Below are 24,103 nucleotides of genomic sequence, written 5' to 3'. Positions count from 1 at the left end.
AGGAAGCCGGCCATCCCCTTTCCTCTGAGCTTCCCCACCACCTCTTGGGCCTCTGGGATCATGGGCACTATGACTCCACTAATTGCTCTGGGAATACAGTATTTTTTCTTTTTTTTCTTTATTGACCAGCATGGATATGTGTGCTTATGACTAACATGGTTGGTCATCACTGGTGTGTGGCGTGAGGGAAGAGGATCCGAGTGTGTTGGAGTCCACTGTCCTGCTTGGCTTTTGTCTGAAGCGTGTTTGTTGATGCTAAGCGTCCTAGCACATCTGAAGGTGTTTTCCCAACTGTGGGTTGAAATAAGCAGGGCAGACTCAGTGCCCGGGTCAATGAGTGCACCTGCACCGTCTCTGCGTGGGGTAGTTTGTTTGTTTTCTTACAGCATTGTATAAGACCCGAGGATCTATAGAGGCTTTGATCAGCGCTGTGGTAATCAGTGCTATTTATGTTGTTTACATCATAGGAACAAGCATGAATTTGCTGCTTGAAAGAATTTGCACAGCTCTATCTGAAAAACAATGATTCTTTTGGTTTCTTTTTTCCCTTTGTCGACAGGCCTCACCGTTGAAATGGTATGTTTCTGATATAGCTTGTGTTTATGAAATGTTAACTTTGTACAGAGTTTAAAGCGATTATTAATGTTTTTCCATCTTTCAACAAACAATATTGCTGATTGATTGACTGACTTGTTGTTAATGAAAGCTGATTAAGAGCTGCTGCTACTAATGCCAGCGTCTGTGAATAACAGTTACAGTTAAGATTTTAAATGATAAAACATCTTCTTTTTAATCTAAATTGGTTTGCAAGTGAAGTAAAACACATGTATGCTATACAATAACATACAATAGCTTGCATAACCAAAACAGATTGATGCACACTGAAGCATTGCTGCCCTCTGCTGTCTTTTTCACTTTTTATTTTACAGGTTAGCTTGTTAGATACATCAATAATTTTAACATAATTTATCCTGAAAATGTCTTAAATTATCACACACACACACAAAAAAAAACATACATTTGCCATTATTTAAATGTATGTGTCTAAAAATTAAAAGGCAGAACACCAAACCTGCAAAATCACATACAAGCACAAAACTATTGGCATTTATGTAATTTAGTAAATATAATCATAATAATGAGGATAATAATTAACTGAACACATACAGTAGATTTATTATTATTTTATTTCACAAAGATATAACGAACTATACAGCATTATTTACTTCTGTGTTCTTTACCTTGTGTGTTTTTGTTTCATTTAAAATGAAAGCATACCAAAAGATAAATAGCCCGTTATTATTTTATTCAGTTTCATTTCATTTTAAATATAAAATAAAACAAACAAGTGAAACAAGCAAGTAAAACTAAAAACAGTAAAAAAAAATATATATCATAAAAAAAGTAAGACAAATTTCTGGAAGACTACCACTGTACAGACAAACATACCGATGCATTATACAAACTAAAATACAGAGCTAGAAGAGAATCAACTCAAGAATTTCTTCCAAATGTGGAGTCTTCTTCAAACATAATAAATTTGACCAGGTTGAGTAAATCATATAGTAGCAGCAAACATATTAACAATACCTCATGATTTTATTACAAACCAGCCTTCATTTCTACTGGGAAAGACCTTAAGCTGTCGCTTTTAATGAAACATTAAATTCAGCACTGATATTCAAAACCTTTTTTCTGAAAAATAATTTAATCCTGTAAAATTTAACCAGAGACATAAACAACACAACAGGGGATTACTGTAACTGATTTTAAATCTAAAAAGCCCCTTGGTCCATTTGTGAAAAACTCATAGGTTCAGCATAACCTATTCAGCATATAGGTTCAGTTTTCTCAGATGATCTAAAATTCACTAAATAAACTTTTTTTATTATTAAAGGCAAACAAGTTATTTAATATTTCCATATAATCCTGACTATAGTGGGTTATATACTAATGAAAGCAATTTTAAGGGATCAGGTACAAATAATTGCTTAAATTAACAAATACACGTTCATTGTGTGAAAGCACTTCTATTGTAACAAACAAGACTCTCATTTATGATTGTTGAAAAATTTCTACAACTTTTCACAGGTCCATGCAGTGGTTAGTGGTCACTCAGTGTTTTACTCTGAACTGTAGGCAAGATTTTTAAATAAATATTTTTGTAGTTATTTTCTGTTTTGTTACTCTAAATGAATGTGCTGCTGATGCTTTGATATGAAGCGGGTTTGATACAGGAGACTGAAGAGCTGTAGATGTTTGAGCAGATGCTCAGTGTCTCTCAGCGTCAGGAGAGCCTTGGCGTTCAGGAAAGATGTGAAGCTGGGGATGTTCAATCCCATTGTTGTGGAGATCTTCTTGTTTCTGTAAACCATGAAGTTTATTCACCAGTTCTGTGATGAACACCTGATGAAGATGAGGAGATAAGCACATCATCACAGAAGAATCTTTAAAGACATGATAAAATGTGTCAACAGTATATGAATAAAAACAACACTTAAAGACCTGAATATTTTTACAAGTATTAACTTGTCAATATCAGTTTCTCCAATTTTGTCAACAGAGGGCAGCAGAGGATGGACCAGTGTTTGTAGTCCGAAAAGTTTTAGCTGGTTAGCATGGACCATTTAGCCCCTGCTGGTGGTTTGTTGTAACTACATCATCTGGCTTTAGAAAGCATTCAGCAAAAAAAAAAAATTCCAAAGATGTTATTTTCCCCTCATTTTTCTGGGAATTATGCCACAGCACACCCATTTTGATAAAGAATTTCGTCTAATCATTAACACTGTTAGTCCCTATTTCCTGCAGTGTGACAATGAGTCACTTTTATGTCTACAATAAACTCAAACACTTGCAGGGGGTTATTTAGTTAAAGATAAAGCATCAAAGCTATGTGCAGAAAAGGACAGCACAACTTTGTTTGAAATGAAAGATCATGTTTATTTTCTATTGTTTGGTAGAATTATAACATGGATAGCAGAAGGGAAGAAGAGAAAAGGGGACCGAAAGAGGTAGGTAGACTTACTTCTGTGTTGTTACCACAGGTATGAAGGATGTCCTACAAGAAATAAAAATCAAGAGATTTATTTAAGAGACTGACAAATCTTGTCCAAGCTGAAAATGGATTTGAACGGTTTAATGGTGGACTAATTATTTTATTGCAATTAAAGAGATCTTGTTTTTAAAGGAATAGTTCATTAAATAATTTGTTCCAAAACCCTATGGATTTCAATCTAATGTGGAAAACAAATAAAGAAATTTAAAAGAAGAAACTGCTCGTAAAAGCAGTTTATATGATACACTATTTAGGTTACCTGTTCTTTTAAACTAGTTAAACGTACTACATACTGGTTTCTTCATCAGTAGTTTCAGAAAGCAGATACCTTAAGCTTCTGCGTCCTTTCTTCATCACTCTGTAGGTCTAGTAGCTCATCAATGTTCACTTCCTCAGGCATATCCTCTTCCTGGGGAGAGAAATAATCACATTTCACATAATCACCTTATAGATAGATTATAAAACCACATGGGTATTCAGGGACATGTTTTAAAATGGTCTAAATCCTGTCTGTCCTTTACCACTTTGTTTATATAAATGGGGAATATTCTCAGTTATCGCTAGTAATGGAGTACTGCAAGGATCTATCTTAGGCCCTCTGCTATTTACTACCCCTTGGCAGTATTATTAGAAAATAGTAGAAAAATGTGTTTCCACTGTTATGCTGATGATACTCAAATATATATTTCAACAAGACTAAATTAAATTTCCAAATTATCCAAGGTAACAGTGTGATTAGTGCTACCAGCTAATCGCCACTCATGAAATTTCTGAACTGAATTTTTGCACTAAAAATGTCTAATACATAAAAATGGTCTAATAATAATTATGACAAAATGTTAAACGCAAAAAAAAATATATTTTGAAGAATTCTGAAGAGCCAAACAGTTGGTCCCCATGATTTCCAAAGTAGGTAAAGAAATATATGGAAGTAGTACTGTTTGATCACTAGCATTCTTCAAAATATCATCTTTTATTTTCAACATAAGAAAGAGGGTAAATGTTGTTGTAAATTATGACAAATGATCTATCCCACAAAGCACAAAGGCTGTAATTTGATTTACATTAACGGAAAATCAATTTGGAATATTTGTAAGAAATGTAGTAATGTCTGATTAATTAACAAAATGTTCAGAACAGATTGAGATGAATCATGGAAATGATCAGATTCAAGAGATTTCAGTTGTATGGACCACTATTATGATACTATGAGCAGGTGCTTTACGATTTTTTTTTTTTTACCAGTACAGTACAGTACAGTACAGTTTTTTTTGAGTAACCTGTACAGTTTTTATTTATTTTATTTTTTTCACAGAAGATGGAAAGTCAGACAACATGAGGGAGAATTAATTAGCAACAAAATCTTGATTTAAAGGAACAGTTTACCCAAAAAATAAAAATTTGCTACCATCCGTTCTGGAAAAAACCACAATGCATAATAATCAGGGTTGGGGAGTAATAGAATACATGTAATGGCGTTATGTAATCTTGTTACAGTTACATAAAAAAAGTATTTAAATTACAGTTACATTTTGTAAAATAAATGATTATTTTGACATAATAATGATATTTAGGCGCTGCTTTATCATAATTCCTGGTTCTGTTGACACTCATGTTGACGCGGTCGCTCATGCTGTTGCGTTCGCAAATAAGATCTGTCCACTATTATTCTCCTCAAATGCTGCTACAGTGAATTAATTAGGATTCAACTTTATTTACATATCTGATTTGAGGTAATCCAAAAGTAATTAGATTACATTACTTTTCTTTTGAAGTACTTGGGTTATGTTACTGAATACTTTTTTAATGAAATATTTTTGAACTGTAACGGAATACATTTTAAAAGTAACCCACACAATCCTGATAATAATGCTTCCTCTATCCCATGTTGTCCTCTCACACCAAAATCCACCAACATATGTGACCCTGGACCACAAAACCAGTCTGAAGTGTCAATTTGAGATATATTTATTATTGAGATTTATACATCATCTGATAGCTGAATAAAAAAGCTTGATTTTCCATTGATGTATGGTCTGTTAGGATCGGACAATATTTGAAAATCTGAAATCTCAGGGGGGGGAGGAAATCCAAATACTTTGAAAATCACCTTTAAATTTATCCAAATTAATTGTTAGCAATGCATATTACAAACTAAAAAGTTTTGATATATTTACTGTAGGAAATGTACAAAATATCTTCATGGAACATGATCTTTTATGTTTAGAACTCCTGTTTTGGCTTATGCCTGATCTGTGCATATTTCTCTTTTGATTCAGACAGAGGACTTTTTTTTTTATCACAGGAGCAGGCAATATTATGTATAGAGGACACGTATTTTAGCAGAAGAAATGGTTTGAAGGAAAAAACGCCTTAACAAGTTAACACCAAATACTGCAACCATGTTAACATGATTACCAAAGCTTCAAGTTGCCATCAGTATGGTGTACATCCACACAGCAGGTTAAGAGCTGGTCATGCAAGCCAGTGTGTCTCCTGATAAGGTTACGGATGACTACAGGGAACAGGGCTGGCGTGGGAGAACTTTCAAAATCCTGAAACTAACACCACCAATGAAAGGTCAATCAGAAAAAGATCCAAGTTGAAAGCCCTACCAGGGCATCAGTGACCTTTCTTTTAACTCCAAATGCCACTGAAATGCTGTGAAACAAACATAACCCTTTACATGCTGAACGTACAGGGCGAACCTTTTGAAATTTAAAGTTTGTGCCTTTGCTTTAGATTCGTTCCTGAGCAGAGAAGCTTTGCACATTCAACAGAAAACTGAGTAGCAAATAAGTTGAGAATATATATATATATATATATATATATATATATATATATATGTAAATATTCATGTCCATTTTGGTTGGTCATGGTTTATTTAAAGCTTGTGACACATTTCGGTTAAACTCTTAAAGATTTCCAAAATGTAATTCCCCTTTCTGCAAGAATTTAATTTGGGATTGAAGAGTGAGAATGTTGAACTATCCCTTTATTCAAACTAAACCAAAACAGGCAATAAAATAAGCTAAAAAAATATTCTAGATTTTATTTTACCCCCTCAAGTGTAAGTCTAGAAAAAACCTATGAGATACCTTTATTTTGAAAGTGTGGTGTCTAGTGTAAAATTATAAAACGTAATAACCCCAAGGGCATTAAAAAAATGTAAATTAAAAATATATTTTAAAATATTTTAATCTGGAAAGAAATTGTGAGTAAGAATATTTTTTAAAAGTCGTAATCCTTATAAAGTATGAATAAAGAAATATATAGTATACTTATATAAAAATGTATACAGTATTTAAATAAATGAAAAAAGTCTCTTTTATAAAGTGATATATTTTTGCATGATAAACTGCAAATACTACTGCATTCAGTAATCTTACATGCTATAGACAATCTCTGATGGAGATTGCACTAGCACTTCAGCGCCTCTCATGTCAGCTCAATCCAACCAGAGTAAAATGTCAGATCTTTTGTGCATCAGCTGCCCTTGGGACTCCATAAACTGTGATGTAACAGTACGCCGATCCACATTAAATGCAAAAGTGCATGTGAGATCAACACGGGCTGACACGGTTTAGTCTAACTAATTATATTACATGCCTTTGACGGAATTGTTATCATTTATCCACAAGAAAAACCTTTTTTCACAAGAAACTTTTTTGTTATTCTTCAGATATTTGTGCATGCAGAATAAATGATTTAATGTGTTTATTAGTGACCTCTTTACAAGCTGACCATATTAGGAACAAGAACTCATCTACAGGTCAACTCTAAAAATGTAATATTGTTTATAAACATTCTAAATGTGGATCTGTTTTGCTTTTTGTTCTTTGTGATGCTGATATAAGCACTTTTGCTGAATACATCCAGGTGCTTTCAGTTTCTGATCATCATCAGACGTTAATGCATTACAACTTCTCAAACTGAACTGATAATGTACATAAAAAAGCCTTTTATGCATTAAACATGTAACATTTGTGTCCTTTATTGTGAATAACACAATAAATCCCAACTTAAGCTGGAGTTACATTAAGATCAAATGGTGACCTAACATGGTACCAAGTACTTAATGCAGTCATGGTTTTCTTTTCCTTCCATTTCAAATTGCACAACCAACTAATTTGGCTATTTTATACCAAGGGACACATTCATTTGCATCAGAATACCACAGATTATGAGTGAATACATAACCTCTGACATCCACAACAAGATATATGAGAAGTGGTTTCTCCTTTCCTTTCAAAAGTTGATCAGTCTGTTTATTTAGCTACCCCAACCATGCATGATTACATTTCACAAAACTTTCCATGTTATTCTTAGCATTTAGCTTTGTTTTATCAATAACACTATCAGAAAATACTTTTTTAGTACAATTTCTGTAAAATATTACTCATTTTTTGGAATAGATATATGTCAAATATGTAGTGCAATGTTTTGTGGCTGTTTGGCCCACTGACATGCAAAGATGAACCAGCCTCTGGATTATAAATAAACATGAATCTGTCCACTACAGGACTCTAATCTGTGCTTTTTTTTTTAAAATCTTTGATAGAGCAGTTGACTAATGGTCCCTCTTAATGGGGCTAGGATGCCCTGTCCGTGGACCAGTTGGTAGCGGGTAGTCGTTTTTTTGTGGGATGGGGGTCGGAGGACAGTTGCAGGAGGGCTTTCTTTGTGCGATACAGTGACATATGGGGTCTTCATTTCTACAGCCCCCATCCCCCTTGCTCATAGGAAAACACCCCATGAGACAAATATACCATCAATCAATCCCAGGACCATAAGAGCAGGACGTAGTTGGGTCTGCTGTCGACAGGAAATGAAAGGGGGATCTGATTACAGCCTCAGTGAAGGCTGTTTCTTTTTAGCACCAACATAACATCATAAAGATGACTTCTGGGATTTGTCCAGTCATCCTGTACTCTTAAACAACTGGTAAAAGTTGTTACTGGGATGGTACCCTTTCAAAAGATACTAATATGTAGCATTTAGGTATGTGCACACTTTAGGAGCTAATTTGTACCTTCAAGCTACTATTATATGCTCTTTAGGGGTAAATAAAGAACAAATATGATCCTTTTAAAAGGATAGCATCCTAGTAGCAGCTTTTGTTGCTTTTTTTTCTGTGTTTGGGTGATATTGTGCCATACTAGTGTATACATTTTACATGGAACTTCTTTATGCTACATTTTAACAAATGTGTGTGTGTGTATATATATATATATATATATATATATATATATATATATATATATATATATATATATATATTATATATATTATATATATATACATATATAATCTATATATACATTTAAATTATGCAAATTATTGTTGAAGTTGTCAGTAAAACAGATTATTAGAGTAGCTATTACAATGAAATAATATTTTATGTTAATACTTCATGTTCGTCACATAAATTGTTTTATTCAATGCAGTACTTGTGGTTTCTTGTTTCAATGTACAATATTAAGTAGACAGTTAGACCCTGTTTTAAAAAAAAGAATGGATTTACATGACAGAAAATATTTAGAGATTACAATATGCTACTTTAATTAGTAACAGGCAAATGTGTAATTATACAGGTTGTGAAACTGCTGTAAACCACTAATTATAGATGTTGAAACTAAATGTGTTGCAACTCCTCTCGACCTCCCCTACAAAATTTCATAATTATCGTGGCAGGACGCCATGTCCAGTGTCAGAGCGCAAGCATCTCCCTCCTCACATCCACCATCACAAAGCCCAGTGACTGTGAATGTTTACAGTTTTCTAGACGCCTGCGGGAATCCCAGAGCTCTCCATGTAAGGCAGCAAGCGCACCAACAAGTCTTGACCGCATCTTTAAACATTTAAGGTCGGGCCCCTGATCTTGTTGCTCATGGGAACTGAACCCTCTGAGGAAAAAAATCCCCTTTGTCCTGAAATACCCCAAGACACAGGAATGTAAACTAATAAGATATAAATAGCTAGCATTTCTGCATATTAGACATGTTAACTTGTTTAAAGCCTCAAATGAGAACAGGATAAGTAGACTGATGTAGCTTTTATGTGTGTTAAATCAGCAGAGTAAAGATCATTTGGAGAGGTAAATCGTGTTAAAGTTTGAGGTTAAAATCTTCACAACTTAATTTTGTGGTCTTATACAAAGATTTGCCAAGAAGGATTACATAATTAATTTAGGAATTACTACCCTTGTCTTATGACATTACAAAATAATTTAATAAGAGACATTTCTGCTAATATTTATTTTCCATCCTGCTGATGGATAAATAAGAAAAAAAAGTAACACTTTACTTAAAGACTTAATGTATAATGCATTATAAAAGCAGTTTTAATGTATTAATTATGCCTTGTTATAGACTTATAATGCATTGTACAATCTCATGAATGTTTGTATTCACAGTTAACACATTATAACACTTAGCAACTCAGGTCAGGCCTCTAAGTGCCATCTGAAATTTTCTTCTTAAATGACATTTGTCTCAGGCTCCTACATTTATATTAAATTATTTCACTTCAATGGCAATGAAAAGAACTTTGCAATTAAAGTGAAATTACTGAACATACATATGAGAGCATGAGAAAAATGCTAATTTTAGAAGAAAATTTTAGATGAGAGAGAGAGAGTATAAATACAAAATACTAGCTATAATACACAAACACACAGACACTCACACAGACACATAAACACACGCACACGTATATAGTCTACATAAACTAAAACTGAACTAAAATACATTGATATATATATACATACATACATACACACACACACACACACACACACACACACACACACACATATATATATATATATATATATATATATATATACATACATACATACATATATATATATATATATATATATATATATATATATATATATATATATATATATATATATATATATATATATATTCATGAAGGACACAAAAGTCTGTCGTTTTGTGGAATGACCCAAGAAAAGGTTCACGCCCTTCTTTATGAATAAACGTGCGGAAAAATCGATTTGCACATCAAAAGGGACTCAATCAAACATTATTTCGAAACTTACTTGTGGAATGAAATATTTTATCGTATTTATCTTATTTTACCGTCTTTGCCATCATACATTTTACATTCCATCCTGATTTCAAATGTGACACCTGATTCACGATTGGGACACGCAGACTAATTTCCACGTGGATTGTGATGATTTTAAATCTTCCTCCCACTGATATAAACTTTCATTTTTTATTAAATATGATTGCGTCTTACCAATTAATTAATTCCACTGACATATAATCAGCAAACAATAAGAGATTTATCAGCAACGCCTTTGCTGCTTCCATGTCATTAAATATTTGGCAGAGATTCCATTCCATGGCAGAAATTATTTGAAATTCCTCATACTGAATTTGTATGTCATTTATTACATTTTATTGTACTCATATTATTTTTTGTTAAAAGAGGACTCACCCTTCCCAAATACAGCTCGTCTAGTCCACAATCTATCCACTTTTCCACATCCAGACGCCTCTGGAGTTCCTTTCTGTTATATTTCACGGTGACTCGTGCTTGCCTCTTCTGGACGCTGAGTCCAGCTTCCCGGCTGGTACCACGGTTCGGTGAGTGGATCTTATTGTTATAACGCCTCCCCACCCGATTCGCAGCCATCTCCAGACTGACCCTCTGGATGGACACTTGCATACAAATAATTGCTCTGGAGTCTGGCGGAGTAGGTGTGCTGCTCCAGCATGAGGGAGCGCTGACACCTCGAGAGCGCGCCGGGCCACAGGGTCCTAGCGCCGCGAGGTTACCGTCTTATTTCGCTCTCGCTTGGGGTCTGGCGAGGACCAGAGGCCCGCAAGAAGGTAATTTGTATATAATACTTAAAAATATTACTTAGAGTCCGAACAATAAATAAAAAAAAACACAATAATCCAAAATATCTCCAGTGAAAAGCTGCAGGTTAAACAAATCCATCAATAAGGCATTTTAACATTTTGCTTCTGGCCAAAATACCAGTCCGTAATCAATAATAACGTTTCTTACTGTGAAGTTTAACCCTGTTGTTCTTATACTGTACATCAAAACCCAATCACATGTTTAGGATTGTTTGGACTTTATTTTCACTTGCAAACAGTGTTTCATCTGGGGATATTTCTCTCCTGAATAAGAATTTTTTAATCAGCTGTTTGGACTCTCATTCTGACGACACCCATTCACTGCTGAGGATCCATTGGTGAGCAAGTGATGCAATGTTACATTTCTCCAAATCTGCTCTGATGAAGAAACAAAATCACCTGGATGACCTGAGGGTGAGTACATTTTCAGTAAATTTTCATTTCTGGGTGAACTATTCCTTTAAACAAACAAACAAACAAACAAAACAATAAGGTTTATATTTGTGTTATATATTCCACTATTATGTACAATAATATATTTTTTTTATGAAACTAATTAGGTAGGCTATGTTTATTGCATTGTCTCATTGTTTTGCATGGAGAGTCAAAAGTGAGATTTTGCAAAAATAAATAACTATGAATTTAAAAAAGTGCAATTTTAAGTATTGATTTTAAGAATTATTGTCACAGTGTCTGGTCCACGTTTCCCTGGGTGTCTACTAGTGGTCTCACTGCCCCATAGTCATCCCACTGCAGGCACTACATTTCCCACAAGCCTTTGTCCCATTCATCCCTGTTAATTGCACTCAGCTGTCCCCACTTTCACCTGTACATATAAACCGGTCTGTCTCTATCTGTTTCATGGAGTCCTTGTTTCATGTCACCCGGCTTTCTCATGTTCCCTAGTGTTTTTCATGTTTCTGGACTGCTTTTGTTGTTATTGACTTCTAGCCTGTTTTTGGATTTGATTTTTGGATCCCCCATTAAACACTGCAAACTGGATCTCTCTTTTTGTGTGTGCATTCGTAACAGAAGGACCCCATCATGCCCAGATCCAGCAGTGTGGGATTTCGTATCCATTCCCCAGCCAGCATGGAGGAGCGGAGGGAGGGGTTCCTAAACCTAATCACCCCCCGTCAAGAGGGGAGTGAGGTGGGTGGTTTGGCGCAAATATTTTGGACTATGGCAGTAGGACTGGGGTACAATGATGAGGCACTTAAATAACTTTTTAACGCCTGCCTGGATGACCCTGTGCCTGAGTGGGAGATGAAGGGGCTGAAAATCCTGGACTTTTGGGGGTTCACCAGGTACCTACACCATCGGTCTCAGTGGGATACCCCAGCCACACCTGTCTCTCCTGTGCCATCGATCCCACTGTGGTGGGCTTCTGTCTCGACCGCATGGCTGTGGTGGTCCTCTGCACCACCCTGGTGGGCGTCAGTTCCGTCTGCTCGGCTGTGGTGGGCTCCAGTTCCGCCTGCGCCGTCCCTGTGGGCTCCAGTCCCACCTGCTCCACCCTGGATTCCTGTCCTGTCGGCTCTGCCCTGGGCCCCTGAATGAAGTCAAGCCACAGTTGATATCCCTGAACAAAGTCAAGCCACAGTTGATCTTCCTGAACGAATTCAAGCCACAGTTGATCTTCCTGAACCCAGACAAATCACCACTGATCTACCAGAGCCTTGTCACGTCTCAGCTGAACTTCCAGAGCCTCGTCATGTCTCAGCTGAACTTCCTGAGCGCTCGTCCTATCCTGTCATGGCCATGGAGGCCATCCAGGAACTCACCACCTGCCCTGTCATGGCCATTGAGACCATCTACCATCTCATCATGGCCACCCTTAACCTGTTCATGTTCTCTATTTCAGCCTTACCTGACCAGACTTCTCCTGTGCCATCGATCCCACTGTGGTGGGCTTCTGTCTTGTCTGCTCTGCTGTGGTGGTCCTCTGCGCCTGGTCCCCTGGTGGGCGTCAGTCCCGTCGGCTCGGCTGTGGTGGGCTACAGTTCCGCCTGCGCCATCCCGGTGGGCTCCAGTCCCACCTGCTCCACCCTGGATTTCACAGTGTAATGTGATGTCACAGTGTCTGGTCTGTGTTTCCCTGGGCGTCCACTAGTGGTCTCACTTCCCCACTGCAGGCACTACATTTCCCACATGCCTTTGTCCCATTCATCCCTGTTAATTGCACTCAGCTGTGCCCACTTTCATCATTTTCACCTGTACATATAAACAGGTCTGTCTCTGGCCCTGTCCACACGGACACGGGTATTTTTATAACCGTGACTTTTTTTTACGCGGTTCGGCCTTTCGTCCACACGAAAACGCAGTTTCAGGGCACCGAAACCGAACATTTTTGAAAACTACGGCCAGGGTGAGCATTTTCAGAAACGCCGGTTGCAATGTTGTCGTGTGGACAGTATAACCGGGGGTTTTGCCTTGCGACGTCAGAGTGTGCGCCGTTATCCGCTGTGTTTGACGTCAGATTGTGCACTGCTGACTGCTTCTGATTGGCCAAGGTGACTTTACAATTTGGGTTATATCGCCACCTGCTGGTGTGGCATGCTCTTGACAGCGCTTGATAGCATGTTTTGGCGTTTTCATGTGGACGGGATTTTTTTTTTTAAACGCAGGAGGAAAAACTCCGGTTATAAAAATACCCGTGTCCGTGTGGACTAGGCCTCTGTTTCATGGAGTCCTTGTTTCATGTCACCCGGCTTTCTCGTGTTGACTATTTTATTTGCACAAAAGTAGCTCTTTTTTTTAGAAGTAACTATTTTAATTCTAAAATGCATGATTTTTCATGTCATTTCATCTGACATTTTATCTGATGTCTGTCAATATCGGTTCATTTGTCATGTGAATTATGAAATAACTGTCATTTTAGTAGATGTTTACTAATACGTACCTAGCCTTTCAGTACAAATGTTTCTCTCACACACAAACTCAGTTGTTGTATCATGGTGATGCCCACTGCTTTTATACTGACCTCCATGAAATTTTTCATTTCCTATATCTAAACCTAAACCTCAAGTAGCTTATTTTTATAGTTTCATTAAGACATCATTTGTGTTTATTACACGGTTTCCTCACGATGATCGGCTGGTCATATGCAGTTGATTTTAGTTTTTGCTTCTGTTGAGGGGACATTTGGTTGCCACAATGTAAGCAAAACCTTACACCAACACTTCCAGAAATACATGAGGAAATGATCTGAGTTGCATCGACAGCTCAGCAGTGCTCCGCGGTATGAGAATCTTGTGAAAGACAAACAGTGACGTCACGTAAGAGGAAGTTGTTTGTTGCACAGTAGTGGAGAAACACACCTGCTGCGTCTGCATACACGAGCTAGGCTGTAGAGATAAAGGTAAGCGAAAAGAGCTAGGACAGGTAAACTGGAATTTAAGAATGGCTCAGGTGTGCTTCACTGCTTCCCTCGTCGGGTTTCTCTGCTGTCTGTCGGTTTTAAACGCGTGTAAGTGGGACCCGGACACGGAGCTCGAGCAGGGGCTGGATATCCGCTCGTTTGATAACGGCGCGTCTCACCTGGCTCACCTGCCGGAGATCACAGACGCAGAGCGGTGTCAGAGAGCCTGCTGTGAGAAAGACGACTGCCAGCTCGCTATGATCGGGACTCCGGCGGACGACGGCAGGCCAGAGTGCATCCTGGTCAGCTGTATAAAAGACGGCAAAGACGTGTGTGTTTTGACCCAGAGTACACAGTTTAAGGTGTATCGCAAGATCCCGGACAGCGCTGATCCAGAGCCCCAAAACAAGGCTGAAGTTCGCTCTGTACGCGGCACAGGTAACGTTAGACCTACTGTAAAAAAATTATAGCCTACTAAACCAAACAACAAAATGTACTGGAAACCGGAAAATGACCATATATTAAATGTAAAAATGAGTCCACTCTTAGGGAAATTTCGTGGAACATTTATGTAATAAAAATTAGTAACAAAATTCAAAGACAAAGTAATGAATACTCGTGAGTCATGAATGTATTTTAAAAACATATTTAACAAAGTTAAGATATTTTACACTTGACCTCAAAAAAATGTACATTGTCATACAACAGGCAAAACTATTTTATAACAATAATAAAAATATGGACTCATAAACAGTTGGTTTTATAGCTTCTCACATTACTATACATTTGTGTTAGTTGCATCACACAGACTTAAAAAAATTAAAATATGAAAAATAATATTTTTAAGCCACATAGCTCTTTTTAAAGGCATAACAATAAGTAAATATGCCAAACTACAAATCCAGATTTAATTTAATATATATATATATATGTATTACATCTGCATTTGTAGTTTGTATCTGTAGTATATAAACTTTTTTTTCTCAATTTGACAAGTTTTTCATGAAGGCTTATTCCCTCAACTAACAGTGTACATTAAAATTATTTGTAACAATATGCCTGATTAACCAAAAAAATAATAATCATACTACTTGTAGTAATAACAACAATAATAATATAAATAAAACAATATATAAATAAATAACTACAAATAAGTAATGTTTTATATTATTAGTTCATGTTGTAACTTGTTAGGCCATATGTCACGTGTATGTGAACAACAATAAAAGGGAAGTTCAGCATTTCATGGAATATACATAAGGTTGCTACATAAATTATAATGTTTGTTCACTGAGAAACTGTTAATAATTATCAGTGATCTTAAATAGTTTGAAATAAATGTAACGGCAAAGAAAAAGGGAAATTGCTGTAGATAAAACCTACCCTTTTTCCAGGTAGTGGTGCAGTATTGTTGTCCTTTGACCTGAGCAACCTGTAGTTTTACAAGCCAGTACTGTAAACAAACGGCTTAAACTGGAGAAGGGAAGGTAAAGTCCCGTAATCCCATTCCTTGAGTCACATCATAATCTGTAACAACAAAAGGTCTGAGGTCTGCAGTAATATCATGACCAAATGCATTGGCAATTTGACTGCCATATTTAGGACAGTCAGCACATGTACGCTATATTCCTCTTCTTCTGTCTTATCAGATCACTGCCAACTCCCAAGTGTGGTGGGAATGTGCCGCGCTGCCTTCCCACGATTTTATTATGATGTCACGGATCAGACCTGCAAGCAGTTCATCTATGGCGGCTGTGGAGGCAACGATAACAACTTTAACTCCCAGGAGGAATGTGAGGCTTCCTGTAGTGGGGTGACAGGTAAATAAAAAACAAGATTTGAGCGAGTGGTAACATTTTCAGTTTTATTCAAACATATATTATATAATAGGTTCATTGACCCTAATCCCAAATGAAATTGTGAGGCATATACTTTGAGATATTGACCTGCTGAACTGCTTTTATAGCAATAGTTCAAAAGTTTGGGGTTGGTAAGGTTTATTTAACGATTGTGAGGTTTCCTACGTTCACCAAGGCTGCATTTATTTGATTAAAAATACGATATTGTGAAATATTATTGCAATGTAAAATAGTTGTTTTATTTAAATGCAGTGACAAAAACAGAGCATTAGATGACAGGCAAAAGGAATCTTCTGTAATGTGTGGTTTTAAGTTGAGTCATTTTATTAGATTTGTTGCAGCACACAGCTGATGGGTGTATGATATGAATCAAAGGATCATCATACTTCATTTTCATGACTGGATTGAATGACTGCATTTTTGGATTACCGGTACTATATTTATGCTCTACATGGTGTGTCAGCAGCCTAGTTAGGATAAAGTATGCAAGACATGTGGCAAAATAAATGCAAATCAATAAACATCCTGGATTTGAGGCCAGCTGCCGTTTGCATCTTAGTTGATGTTTCCATTGGTTTACACTGGGCCCCCAGAGGAAATGCAGATAAATTTAGTGTACTTAAAGAAAAACATTGTGTTTTATTGAGGATTTTGGGTTTAAATCTCAAATCATATACACACTGGTATGTGAGGCCCATTGCAATCACCATAAACATCACTTGGAAAGGTTTTTAGAGCATATCAGTCTATGATCTGACATGTCTGAGGTGATGAAAACAGCGGTTAGAGAAAGAGACCAAAATATGAGCTTTGGAAAACCATACGACTTTTATTACAGCCTTTCTCCAGTGAAAGTGGGCACAAATCCAGTACCCAGATTGTAGTTTGCGGTTGGCCGTGTGCACTGAATGGTCAGCGTGTTGGTTCACATCCTGCTATATTTGAATGAAGTCGAGTTGATTTCCACTTCGAGTTCGTAGTAGAGTTCAGCCTGGTAACTTCACATGCGGCCTGTTTTATTACATTACTCTCAGCAAATTCTCAAAGCTAAGTGTGTAGTTGATTTAATTGCATGGGCTGAAATCAAAACTACTTCAAGTCAAAGTCCATTAGGTCTTCTTTTCTACAGTTTGGACAACTTCAGTGAGTTTCAGTGGGTTTATGCTGAATGTCCTAACAAATTGGTTTCAGCTTACTCTGGGTTGTTGAATAACCGGTTTGGTGACCTCTTTACTGATGGATTACCTGTCCTCAGCAAAGGCATGACAAACATATTAGCGTTCACTGTTTTTCTTTTACCTCTTTCCTCTCAAGCATTGCATTTAAACGTGATAGATTTGGACTAAGAAAGAAAGAGGAAAGGAATTTGTAGTTTTCTTTAAGGGTTCATTGTGCTTTGTGCCCTGCTGTATCCGAATGACCCTTCGTGATCCGTGGAATTACCAGTTTTATGAGATGAGATGATGTTCAAATGGAAAAAGATGCCATCTGCTTCCAATAGATACACTTAGGCAAGATCCTATCATTGTCATCGGGAAATCATAAGAAGGATTTAATTTAAAACACTCTGGACTGTTTTGAGTTATGCAGTGTTATTGTGTGTGTGGGGTGGGGGGTGGCGGGTGGCGGTGGTTGTTACAAATTGTGCAATGTTCCTTAATGCTCTTTTTCCTTAGAAAACATGGAAAAGTTTAGTTTAGTTTGGTATTTACTTTCTGAATTACTGACCCCAGATTTTGAATTGGAGTTTATATTTTATATATATATATATATATATATATATACGCGCGCACACACACACATATATATATATATATTAGAGAGAGAGAGAGAGACATTAATACTTTTATTGCATTCAGCTGATCAAAAGTGAGTGACTTCTGAGCTTTCTATTCTTCAAAACAATCCTAAAAAAATGTATTCCACATACACATTGATAACAAAAAATGTTTCTTAGGCACCAAATTAGAATATTAAAATTATTTAAAAGGATCATGTGACACCAAAAACTGGATTAATGATTGATGAAAATGTAATAAAATAAAATATATTGTCATAATATTTCACAATATTACTGTTTGTGCTCTGTTTTTATCAAATAAATGTAGGCTTGGTTTTAAACCATTTAAGAACAAACACAGATACTGTTGTGTGACTTGATTTCCTGATTGCTGTAAATCGTTATGAAATTATAACTCCGTGTGCTTGCATCACAGTGAAGGCTGTTCCCAGCAAAAAGAAGGACCCTGACGTTCCCAATTCTTCTAAAAGCTTTGAAGGTAAAATGCTAAGAATTGTGTCAGATTTTATATTAGCTCTTATGAATTTCTGTATTTCAAACATCGCCAATAAATGGAATAGTGAATGTTTATACAATATAACCAAACTTTCGTTATCATGTAACTTAACACAGAAACCTGTGCTGCGCCGTCCGACTCTGGCCCATGCCGTGCAGCCTTCCCGATGTTTTACTTTGAGTCCAGCACTCAGTCTTGTAAGAGCTTCACTTACGGAGGCTGCAAGGGAAACCTAAACCGCTACAGCAGTGAGGAAGAGTGCATGGCAGCTTGCTCCGGGAAAAACGGTAAGAGGACAACAGGAATTCTCCTTGCGGTTTTGCTGGTAGCTTATGTTGTTGTATTTCTTTTTCTATAGGCCGCTTTGATGGACATGAAATAAATGTATCATGTTTTGCACAAAAATATTAAGCAGCTCAACTGTTTTCAACACTGATAATACTAAGAAATGTTTCTTGAGCAGCTGATTTCTGAAAGATCATGTGACCGTATTACTGCATTTGATCAAATAAATGCTGCCTTGCTGAGACTTCTTTCAAAAACATTTATTATATATATTTTTATTACTAAATTTAACATGCCTTGTGTCTCTCACTCGCAGCCTTCTTCCTAGTGGCCACCCTGGCCATCATATTTGCCCTACTTCTGGTAGGTTTGATCCTGATCGCAGTGCGCAGAAACTATCACAGGAGTCTCTTCATATTTGATAAGGAGGAGTTACTGCCTGCAGAGGAGCAGGTGTCCTATGAGAAGCTGCCCGAGGAAGACTCAAGCTAAAGCCAGAGGCCTTTCAGTGTCTGGTATGAAGATCCATCTCATGACACTCCAATGTTCAGCTTTAATAAAACTACTAGCTCCAAGTTAAGAATAAAGCTTGTTTAATTATTGTTTAAATGAGATATTCTACACCATTTTTTAACTGTAAAAGTGGGATGTGTTGCACCAAGATTTGTTGAGTTGGTTGAAATACTTCTATTACCTTTTTTGTCATCTGACACTTTTTATGGTTATAATCCTACATAGAAGTAAATTAGCTTTCAGGGATGTATTTGTTGCAAGTGGTATCCCAATTTTTTTTTACTTGTATTTATATGTATACATTTATAAATTAGAATAACTGATTGATTGAGTTGATTTTTAAAGGCTTATAATTTAACACTCATGGCACATTTTTAGTGAGAATGATTCTATGTCATTAAATCATTGCTACAGTCCATAGCCTTGTTCTTTGATTGTAAGCATATACAAAATGCAGTAGATATGAGAAAATAAGAATGCATACATGAGAAAATACAGTATACCATAACAGAATTTTTTTTATATATATATATGAACATGTATTATTCTGTATCAGCAACTGAAGACTTTTGCTGACTCTTTGCCCACTAATGAATGTTCTGTTTCTGTGACCTATAACTGTTTAATTCATATCAGCCTGTACTTTTTTTTTTTTTTTTTTAAAGCATTGTTATTTTGAAATCTTCAATAATAAAGGAAATTTAGGTTTCTTTTTCCAAGTACTTATTTGTTGATATGCAAGCATGTCAAAAAGCAATAGGGGACAGACCGGTCACACAGGGAAGTTGTCATTAAATTTATTTAAATCCAACACTGCCTGTTGGTTTCAAACACCGTCTTTGCCAGAAATTTTGGGGTTTACCCTTCAAGCTTCAAGTCATTATCGCTCTTGGGTAAAGAAGTGAACACATTTAAACCATTAAAGCAAAAGTTAACCATATAATGAAAGTCTATTATATCCGGAAGGTCATGACCGAGGGATTTTTCATCAGATCTTTTTTTTTGTTTTACTGTTTAAATAATGCTTTAAATATTAAATGAATATTTTCTGAAGTAATGGCTGCTGGAAAATTGGCTTTGCTAAAACAATAACATTTTAAAATTTATTAAAATGGAAAACAGTCATTTTAATATTTCTCATAGATTTCCTTGCCAATAACTCTGAATGTTAATTAAATGTAAAACTTTTAAAATCTGTTCCTAATCAGAAATTGAATTTCAATAATGATTACGTAGATATTTTAGGTACATAAACATTTGTTAGAGCAAAAAAATGTAAAATAGCCTAGTTGTCATTGTCTCGGAGTAGCCACTAGGGGGCGATGGTGGATTTGATGTTGGCACACGTTTTAAGGAATACAAGGAAATGCAAAGTCAGTTCTCTATTATTTTGGTCTTGTTTTAATTAATATCACATGTACCACACTCCAATCCTGAAAGTGTGTTTTAGATTCTCAATTCAGTCTTTTATTCTGGATGAAAACTAAATAAAGAGTCACAGACATGAACACTTGTGAGAAAAGGAATAAACCCCCTTAGTATCTAATAAAACAAAATCTGTTTTAAAAATCGAAGAATGTGTTTAAATTACCGTTCTATCATGTTTCTAAAGAGTTGTTGCTGTATGGGGTATGGGGTATGGGCACAGTGAAGCCCATTTATAATTTTGTTAAGAGCAAGTCTCACACACAAAGCAGCATTTGGAATGTAGGTTCTGTCTTTGTCTCAGGAAGCGTAGAGCTCTGAAATTAGGTCATAAAGACCGAGCGATTAGCTCATATCCCAGTCATGTAAAATCACCCCCTCCACTCACACAGAACAGGCAAAAAAGGAAGGCAGGAGAGCATTACAAAACGTTTGGCTAACATGGCCAGCTTACTACAAAGTCATTGTGTCAAGCATTACAAGTTTACCAGGAACAAACTGACTAGGCTAGGATCAATGCACACTGAAAAAATAAATAAAAAGGTCTTCATGAAGGTGGTTTTTTGGAAAACCTGAGAAAGTGGGAGGAATGGGGGGGGGGGGGGGGGGGTCATGGCTCATGCTTACATCATGAAAGTGCAGTGTGGGAAACGCAGCATGTTTACAGAGCCCCATCCGTCTACTGTGGGGCTCCAGGATGTTGTATGGGCCCTTTGTGTTTGAGTGTGTATCTGAGCCTTGGCCTATGTAACCCCTGCATGTTGTCAGTGCCCGTGGTCATCTGGTTTCCATCCCGCTTAAGTGAAATTGTGCTTATTTAGTGTGACACCCCTCCACTCCCTCCTCACCCATCACACCAGCTGCCCGACTAACTGCAGAGATGCTCAGCATTCCATGAATGTGAGAGCGCTAAGCCTTCAAACAAACAACCATCTTGAGTTAAGTTATTGGGAGTTTTGAAAAGAAATTTCTAAACAGATTGCAAAATCTTTTGTCTGCATGTAACTGTTAAAAGGTGGAGGGATGTTTTTACTCTAGGGAGCATCTGATTGTGTAATCAACAGAAGAGCAATACATCATGGCATTAAGAAGAACACAAACTTTAAAGCTGCTGGTTTGAAAATATATAATCTACTTCATGCTGTGTTGTATTGCTATTTTGTTGTTCACAAGTCTTCAAGTGAATTCGCAGGTCAAAGTTCACCAAACTTGAACTTTGGAATGCAGTGAAATTCTAATGCCCTTGCATTTCCCTTCTCCCACATTTGCATGTTATTTATTTTCTTAAATTGGATCATGGAACTTTGAACTCTCTATTGCCATCTGTGGTTTAAACATAAAATTACATGAAACCTGCTCAGTTTTTTTTTCTTTGGCACTGCTTGCTCAACTGCACAGAATAATATGAAAGTTTGAGGCATCATGGCCCAAAACTCCAGGGGTCCTTTCACCCCTGCATCAGTTCCTCCACTGCAGCCCTCTGCACCTCTGAGGCCTGTCACCACGTCTCTAGTGCCTGACAACAGACTAGACTGAAAAACACCAGAATACCAACACAAATCACATCTGACTCAAAACAGAGACAGAGAGAGAATGACACACGAGAAAGACACTGAGAAGACATGTCATGGATCTGGAAGGAAAAAAGAAAGAGTGCAGTGGGGTGAGAGGCAGCGTTAGAGAAAGCCACTGCTGATGATGTCATGGCTTTGGCTCTCTAGAGCGTGGATAGGGCCGGGCCTGAGTGCAGTGCTGGGGGGTGGGGGCCATGGATTGGGTTTAGTCAGAAAGGGGGACTGTAATTTGAGTGACCCCCCTCACAAATTGAAAGCAGTTGTGAATTCTCCCGAGGGTAAGGTTTAACAATCCAGACTCAGCTCATGGTTCCCACGACACAGTCCGACCTCCCTCCTCACTCTGTCCCGATGTCCATTCTTTCTCTCGTTTCATCCTAAAGTCACTAGTCTCCGTGCCTATAAATGGGAAGACTGGTGGCAGTTTCGAGGAACGGCCTTCACTGAAAAAGGCAATAAGGACTCACAGCAATCCATGCTTATTAAAAGAAATCTGGAGATTATAAAATGCCTCTGAAATGGAAAATAGTTGAGGCCGATAATTTAAGAGACAGTTGGTTGGCTAGACTGCACCCGCCTTGTTTTTCTTTCTACTTTCTTTATCATTGTATTGCAGTCTTTATCTTTCTTAGGAAGACAAAAGCTCTTTTCTATTTTAGCATCTGGGTCAACAATATAGCACTTATTTATTTCTTTGTCAAGATTTAATCATTTAACCAAATGTACATTAAAAATGCAATTCTCATGCCATGATATAAATGTTTTTGATGTATTAATTTAAATTTATGTTGATGTTTTTAAAGGGACATAAAGTCAAATGTCCTGAAATCATAATAATAATAATTATTATTATAAAAGCCTTATTGAGAGAAGGAAATTAGTCAACTCAAGTGAGATTGTCATTCTGCCATATATGGAGACAGACAATGGAATAAAATGTCGTGCCTCACAGGACTACGGTGCCACATATGTAAACGAACAAATGTGGGGAGTCAGTGACTCTCCTGCCTCCCCTGAGCCCATTGAGTTTTAATAGACACCCTAAAGCATGCGGTGGGTTCAGTGGGGAGTAATAGAAAATGAATGGGGAAAAGTCACGTGAGAGATGGCAATGCCTCCATGACGATCTGATTGGATATGACTGGTTATGATCGGCTGTGATTGATTCATGGGATAAATCCCAACTCTTGTTTTCATTTGCATTCTGTGTTTGCGAATAAGTCTGTCTGAATGAAAAATATAATGGCGTTAATGGGAAGGCTAATTAAAAAAAGTAAAAGTAAACAACTCACACACTTATGGTGAAGTATAAAGTATGACAAGTATTTATGGTATTTTGATGACTGAGTAACAAAAAAAATTGTTATTGCCTTGAATTATTATTTTGGAAAAAAATGTAAAACGCTTAAAAACACTTGATGATTTTCATACTTGGCTGTAATAACTAGACTATTGATTACATTGTAAAAGTAAAAATATAAAATAGAATTGAATAGTTTTTTTCTATTTTTATTATAAGTAATGTTTATAAATATATAAATCTTTATATATTTAGATATCAAAGTCAATATCAACGATATTGATTTATATTAATGAAATAAGTCTCTTAAAATATCAGATACAGCGCAGCTGTGCTATGGGCGTCCCAAGTTCGAACCCCAACTCTTGGACCTTTCCCGATCCCACCACCCCTCTCCCACTTTGCTTCCTTTCCTTACACTGTTCTAAAGGCAAAAACACACAAAAAGCAAATCTTTCAAAAAAGTTTACACCACATGATATTTTGAGAGTCATTCAATTTAAACGTTTCTTAAAAATGGCATAAAAGTGTTT

The 24,103-nt window shown here is 36.7% G+C and overlaps 2 protein-coding genes across 3 annotated transcripts; one reads left to right on the top strand and one right to left on the bottom strand.

Annotated features, from left to right (window-relative positions):
* Window positions 1-1,851: 1,851 nt before the first annotated feature.
* LOC132108431 (protein phosphatase 1 regulatory subunit 14A-like) lies at window positions 1,852-10,829 on the bottom strand. Its single transcript, XM_059515136.1, has 4 exons — window positions 10,529-10,829; window positions 3,384-3,464; window positions 3,026-3,058; window positions 1,852-2,406 (listed from the first exon to the last, which is right to left on the bottom strand). Exons 1-4 carry the CDS (start codon window positions 10,757-10,759, stop codon window positions 2,272-2,274), a joined length of 480 nt encoding a protein of 159 aa, XP_059371119.1. The 5' UTR covers window positions 10,760-10,829; the 3' UTR covers window positions 1,852-2,271.
* Window positions 10,830-14,201: 3,372 nt separating this feature from the next.
* LOC132108061 (kunitz-type protease inhibitor 2-like) lies at window positions 14,202-19,349 on the top strand. 2 transcript variants are annotated; one of them, XM_059514535.1, is made up of 5 exons: window positions 14,202-14,755; window positions 15,967-16,137; window positions 18,393-18,455; window positions 18,590-18,760; window positions 19,075-19,349. In XM_059514535.1, the coding sequence occupies exons 1-5, from the start codon at window positions 14,359-14,361 to the stop codon at window positions 19,248-19,250; spliced, it is 978 nt and encodes a 325-aa protein (XP_059370518.1). In that variant the 5' UTR covers window positions 14,202-14,358; the 3' UTR covers window positions 19,251-19,349. The 2 variants fall into 2 exon arrangements, with proteins under 2 accessions (XP_059370518.1, XP_059370519.1); XM_059514536.1 differs by having other exon boundaries at window positions 14,206-14,755; window positions 18,399-18,455.
* Window positions 19,350-24,103: the final 4,754 nt, after the last annotated feature.

The sequence above is a fragment of the Carassius carassius genome, chromosome 28 (assembly GCF_963082965.1).
Source record: "Carassius carassius chromosome 28, fCarCar2.1, whole genome shotgun sequence".
NCBI lineage: Eukaryota > Metazoa > Chordata > Actinopteri > Cypriniformes > Cyprinidae > Carassius > Carassius carassius.
The sequence above is the reverse complement of the archived record's forward strand: the minus strand, read 5'-3'. Positions and strand labels throughout refer to the sequence as shown.

Coding starts and splice junctions, on each gene's coding strand:
- LOC132108431 (XM_059515136.1), bottom strand. CDS start 10,759: ATGCAAGTGTCCATCCAGAGGGTCAGTCTGGAGATGGCTGCGAATCGG. Junction 3,059..3,383: donor AAAGGACGCAGAAGCTTAAG/GTATCTGCTTTC, acceptor TATTTCTTGTAG/GACATCCTTCATACCTGTGG. Junction 2,407..3,025: donor CCTGTGGTAACAACACAGAA/GTAAGTCTACCT, acceptor CATCTTCATCAG/GTGTTCATCACAGAACTGGT.
- LOC132108061 (XM_059514535.1), top strand. CDS start 14,359: ATGGCTCAGGTGTGCTTCACTGCTTCCCTCGTCGGGTTTCTCTGCTGT. Junction 14,756..15,966: donor TCGCTCTGTACGCGGCACAG/GTAACGTTAGAC, acceptor CTGTCTTATCAG/ATCACTGCCAACTCCCAAGT. Junction 16,138..18,392: donor TTCCTGTAGTGGGGTGACAG/GTAAATAAAAAA, acceptor CTTGCATCACAG/TGAAGGCTGTTCCCAGCAAA.